The sequence below is a fragment of the Alligator sinensis genome, unplaced genomic scaffold (assembly GCF_000455745.1).
Source record: "Alligator sinensis unplaced genomic scaffold, ASM45574v1 scaffold486_1, whole genome shotgun sequence".
Classification (NCBI taxonomy): domain Eukaryota; kingdom Metazoa; phylum Chordata; order Crocodylia; family Alligatoridae; genus Alligator; species Alligator sinensis.
In genome coordinates this window covers 2,571,912-2,576,560 of record NW_005842053.1, presented here as the reverse complement: position 1 = coordinate 2,576,560, position 4,649 = coordinate 2,571,912, and the positions used below count along the sequence as shown (strand labels likewise).

General features: G+C 40.6%; 1 protein-coding gene across 1 annotated transcript in view; it reads left to right on the top strand.

The window, feature by feature from the left end:
* Window positions 1-4,283, top strand: part of TMPRSS15 (transmembrane serine protease 15) — a 109,068-nt gene extending 104,785 nt beyond the window's left edge. The window contains exons 24-25 of the mRNA XM_014519606.1: window positions 2,941-3,080; window positions 3,967-4,283. Of these exons, the coding sequence (XP_014375092.1) occupies window positions 2,941-3,080; window positions 3,967-4,122 (296 nt within the window). The 3' untranslated portion in view covers window positions 4,123-4,283. The remainder of the gene's footprint in view (window positions 1-2,940; window positions 3,081-3,966) is intronic.
* Window positions 4,284-4,649: the final 366 nt, after the last annotated feature.

Here is a 4,649-nt window from a genome sequence, read left to right as displayed (position 1 = left end):
GGAAAGAGACCTGTTTATTGTACCCTTTTTCAAACTTAAAAACTGAAATTCAGGTTTGCTTTTAACGTTTCTGAACTAGGAAAGGGTGCTCCTTGTGCACTGTCGAGCTCCAGTGCACCAAACAATGTCAATGGAAAGAAAATGTTATGTACACATTTTCTGTGGCAAATATTTTTAAATCTCTCTAATATTTTTTTCTAATAGAATGAAAGCAAATATCACGCACAGAAATTTTATGCCAGATTTCAGTCTGCATCTGACTTCTAGAGCATCATCACTGCTTGTTGCCATCCTTGGGAGTGCCTACATGAAACAGGCCGCAGCTGTTATCACTTGTAGAGATATCCTAAGAGTATGCCTTGCACAGCTCATAGGTTCTGTTTCAGGCACATTTGTTGGTGCTTACTCTCTCAGAGCTTCTCCAAGGCAGCTACATTGCTTAATTGTGGGAACACAGTATATTGAATGCAGTGCAGGATCAAATGAGGTAGAATATGAGGTGAGGTATGTTTCACCGAAACAGTGTAAACATGCCCTTATGATCCTGAGACACACGCATGGAGAAGACTGGGGTGGGGGAGATTTGATAACAGTCTTCAAATACCTGCAGGGCAATTATAGAAAGGATGGAGATAAGACTATTCTTTGTGGCTCTTGGAAACAGGACAAGGAGCAATGGCCTTAAATTTAGGTTGAAGATTAGGAGGAACTTTGTAACTATGTGGATGGTCAAGCATTGGAACAGGCTACCTAGAGAAGTCATGGAATCTCCATCCCTGAAAAATTTCAAGAACAGGCTATACAAATACTTCATGGCTTACGGATCTTCTTTACTTGAGCAGGATACTGGATTAGATGACTTTTTGAAGTCCCTTCCATCCCTACTTTCCTATGATCTACCCCTATGATCCTATACACAATGAAATTTTGCCACTCAAAAATGAGCAGACCCTTTATTGCATTTGCACTGTACTGCCAATTCCACTGCTTGTTGATTATTACTACAGACAAAGCCAAATTTTGCTCTGAGGCCTAGAATTTGCACTGAGACATAGACAAGGCTATACAGAGAAGTTAATGGCAGCACATGGTTTGTGAAGTATTTACTATTAGCAATGAAGCTTATGCAAGAAAGACTCTAGTTCATTTACTGGAGCTCAGGCAGTTTTCAAGACTGGGAATTTGCATTTTGATTTGCAAAGCAAACATCAATCTGGAGTCACTGGGCACCTCTACACAAGATGCTTACTGTGTATTAGACTAATTAACTGCATAGTAAATGTCTCTGCATCTACACATGAGCCCTTATTAATTTGGAGTAAACTAATTTACTCGCAGCAGGATAGTAGTTGTAGATAAACAGGAGTAATAAACTCCGCACCAGTGCACGTGAGCTCCCCAGGCTCCCTGCCAGCCAGGGCTGTTCTGGCTCAGCTCAATATGCTGTGATCCCAGGCACACATTCAGACACACACCTAGGAGCAATAAACTTTGGAGCAATAAGCTCCAGAGTTTATTGCATTGCATTAATACATACGTGTAGATGTGTCCAGTGAGAATGTGCAGATGTTCAGCTCCACCTTTGCTGAGCTATACTCAAAATCATAAGGTTTGAACATACAGTACAATAAGGTTTTTAACTGACCAATCAAAAGTCACATACAGTAAAATCCTTGTTATCTGGCACAAATGGGGAATGGGGGGGTGCTGGTTACCTGAGGGTTTCTGGCTGGATGTAGAGCGGGGGGAGAGGGGTAGCAGCAGCTGCACGGGGGCGGAGGGGAGTGGCTGGAGCCACTGCCTAGGGGTGCAGGGCTCCTGACTCTGACCCCAGGTGGGGTGAGAGATGCTGGTGCCAGGGTTGGGTCCCCCCCTTTACATCCATCTGCGTGCCACTCCCCACCTCCCCCCAAACACCAGGGCAGCCCAGCCACAGGCTGCTGCAGAGGGGTGGGGTGGTGGGGAGGGACGTGCACACAGCCAGGGAAGAAAGTGACACAGCAGACTGGAAAGTGCCGGGGTGTGGTGCCATGTGCATCCCACTGCTGAAATTCCGGTTAACAGAGTATCCTGGTTAGTAAAATCCTGGATAACAGGGATTTTACTGTAATATACTCCAAGTAACAGGGTCCAAGCCACTTTTTTACTAGCTATGAGATCAGTGCAAAATACAGTAATTTATCTTAATGATTTTCATTAATGTTTCAGAAAACTCATTTAGTAGTTAGCCCTATTATAGAAACACAGAATGTCATTACCGCTGCTACTCCAATTTTATACCAGAGTTGAACAGGAAAAGTATCTTAACGAATGTGATCCAAGGATGGGACTCAAAAAGCCTGCACTGAATTCTTAGCTCAGCTCACCTCCATCCACAATCATGGACCCACATGATCTACTCATGCCTGAATTCCGTTTGTAAAAATGGGAATAATAATTCCCTACCTCAGAGGGCAGAAAATCCATTAATGACAGTGAGATATAGATACCATAGTGACAAGGATCATATAAGATTCTAAATAAATTTCACTGGAGTTATACCAAAATAAACTGGAATAACACAGAGGTGAATCAGATCCTCTGTGGTGCTTGTAAAAAAAGTAGAATCCTGGAATTAGTGGCTGCGTCTACATGAGACACTGACTGTGCAGTAACCCATGACTACTGCACAGTAGTGTCACATAGCAGAAAGCATGATGTGACACTACTGCATGGTTTATCTCAGGCTACCGCGCAGTCCGAGTCACAAAAAAGCCATTTGGTGATGCTACTGCTCAGTAACTCTGCAGTATTATTACTGCACACTTGTTTATACAAGTGCTAAATGACTGTGCAGTAACAACTGTGCAGTCAGCATCTTGTGCAGACACAGCCAGTAAGAATGATGATTACTGAGTATACTATGCATTTTAATCAGGTATGCTTTGTATTTTGAATAAGGTGCCCCTGCAAGCATATTGCAAGAAACAGAGGTGCCTCTAATAACAAATGAGAAATGCCAACAACAGATGCCAGAATATAATATCACTGGACATATGATGTGTGCAGGTTATGACAAAGGAGGAATAGATTCCTGTCAGGTAAATAACAACAATACATGTTCATTACTAATATAACTCTGTTTCTAATTGCTAAATAACTCACAATTTTGTCTTGTACTCATTAAAACCCTACCAGTCACTGTCTTTGAATGTAATTTCTTCTCACAGAGGCTCACCTATTTCATAATGTATCGAGATATATGTTTTAAATGTGGCAATCTATTTTGGACCCTCCTCCCATGAAAAAGAATAGGGGGAAAGGGGGAAACATCATATTGGATGAAAAGGCTGGAAATGCTATGTATTGAACTACTTGGGTTTTGAGTGACCATCTCACAAAGAAAAAGTGCGTGCTTCTGGAAATGAAGCATGCAGAGCTTAAAATGCCAAGCTGATATGTCTGCAAGAAACCTCTTATGAGGAAAATTACAAAAGAGATTGAGGAGTACTCCCTTCTAATAGCATATAGCACTCTCCCATCTCCTAGCAGGAAAGACTGATATAAAACCATGAAGGCAGCAAAGAATATTAAACAAGAGTATCCTCCAAAATGGTGGCAGGGGTGCTTTATCTAAAACTCATTCAATGAACATTAGATAAAGTGTGCCCACCACCATTTTGAAGCACAGGGATGCTGATACATGAGACGCTTCAGGCATCCAGCTCTCAGAGCCACTCTAATTAAAATGCGCCCCCCAACTTCTGGAGCACATGTATAAACACACTAGAAGTTTAGGATCGCACACATTTAAAACACAAAAAACAATAAAGAGGTTTTCCTTCAAGTATGTCTTCATGTGTGTCCTATTTCTCGTGCATGAGAATAAGCTGTGGCATTCATAAAGACAAAACTTTGTGAAGAATGAAAATTATCTTAAGGATGGTAAATTTTTAATTTTTTTAACCCTTAATTTTAATATTTCAGGGAGATTCAGGTGGACCCCTGATGTGTGAAGACAATGGCAGATGGTTTTTGGCGGGTGTAGTATCCTTTGGCTATGAGTGTGCACTGCCCCATCGTCCTGGGGTGTATGTCAGAGTCACAGAATTTGTGGACTGGATTAAAAAAATTATTCATTAGCTTGATTTAAAAATAAAGGATGCAAATACAGTTTCAAGGTAAATGTGGAGGAAAGAAGCATATGCAACAATGTATAACAATGTAGCATTCAACCATTAAAAAAAACTGAAAAACTTGTCTAAACGTAAATTTGCAGCTGAAAAAGTTGAATATCAAGAACTCCCATCATGAATAAAAAGCATTTCAAAGCAGCACTTTTATCAGTGATTCTTACCATTTTACATAGATTGTTATATAATACCTGATTTTACTGTGTCAACATTATTCTTTAGTAACTTGAAAAAATGTCCATGCCTGATACACTAAGGAAGCTTGTAAAACAAAGTCCTGGAAGCAATACAAAAGATAAATTTCAGGCCAAATATGTTTGCAGTTTTTATGCTCTCCTTCCCAATGGGCATTCTCATTTCAAAGCATAGTGAATTCTGCTGAACACTTCCCACACATCAAAATGAGTTTCTACACTCGCTGTTTAATCTGAGATCATGACAGATTTCATCTCTCAACTATTACAAAAAGCTTTGAAA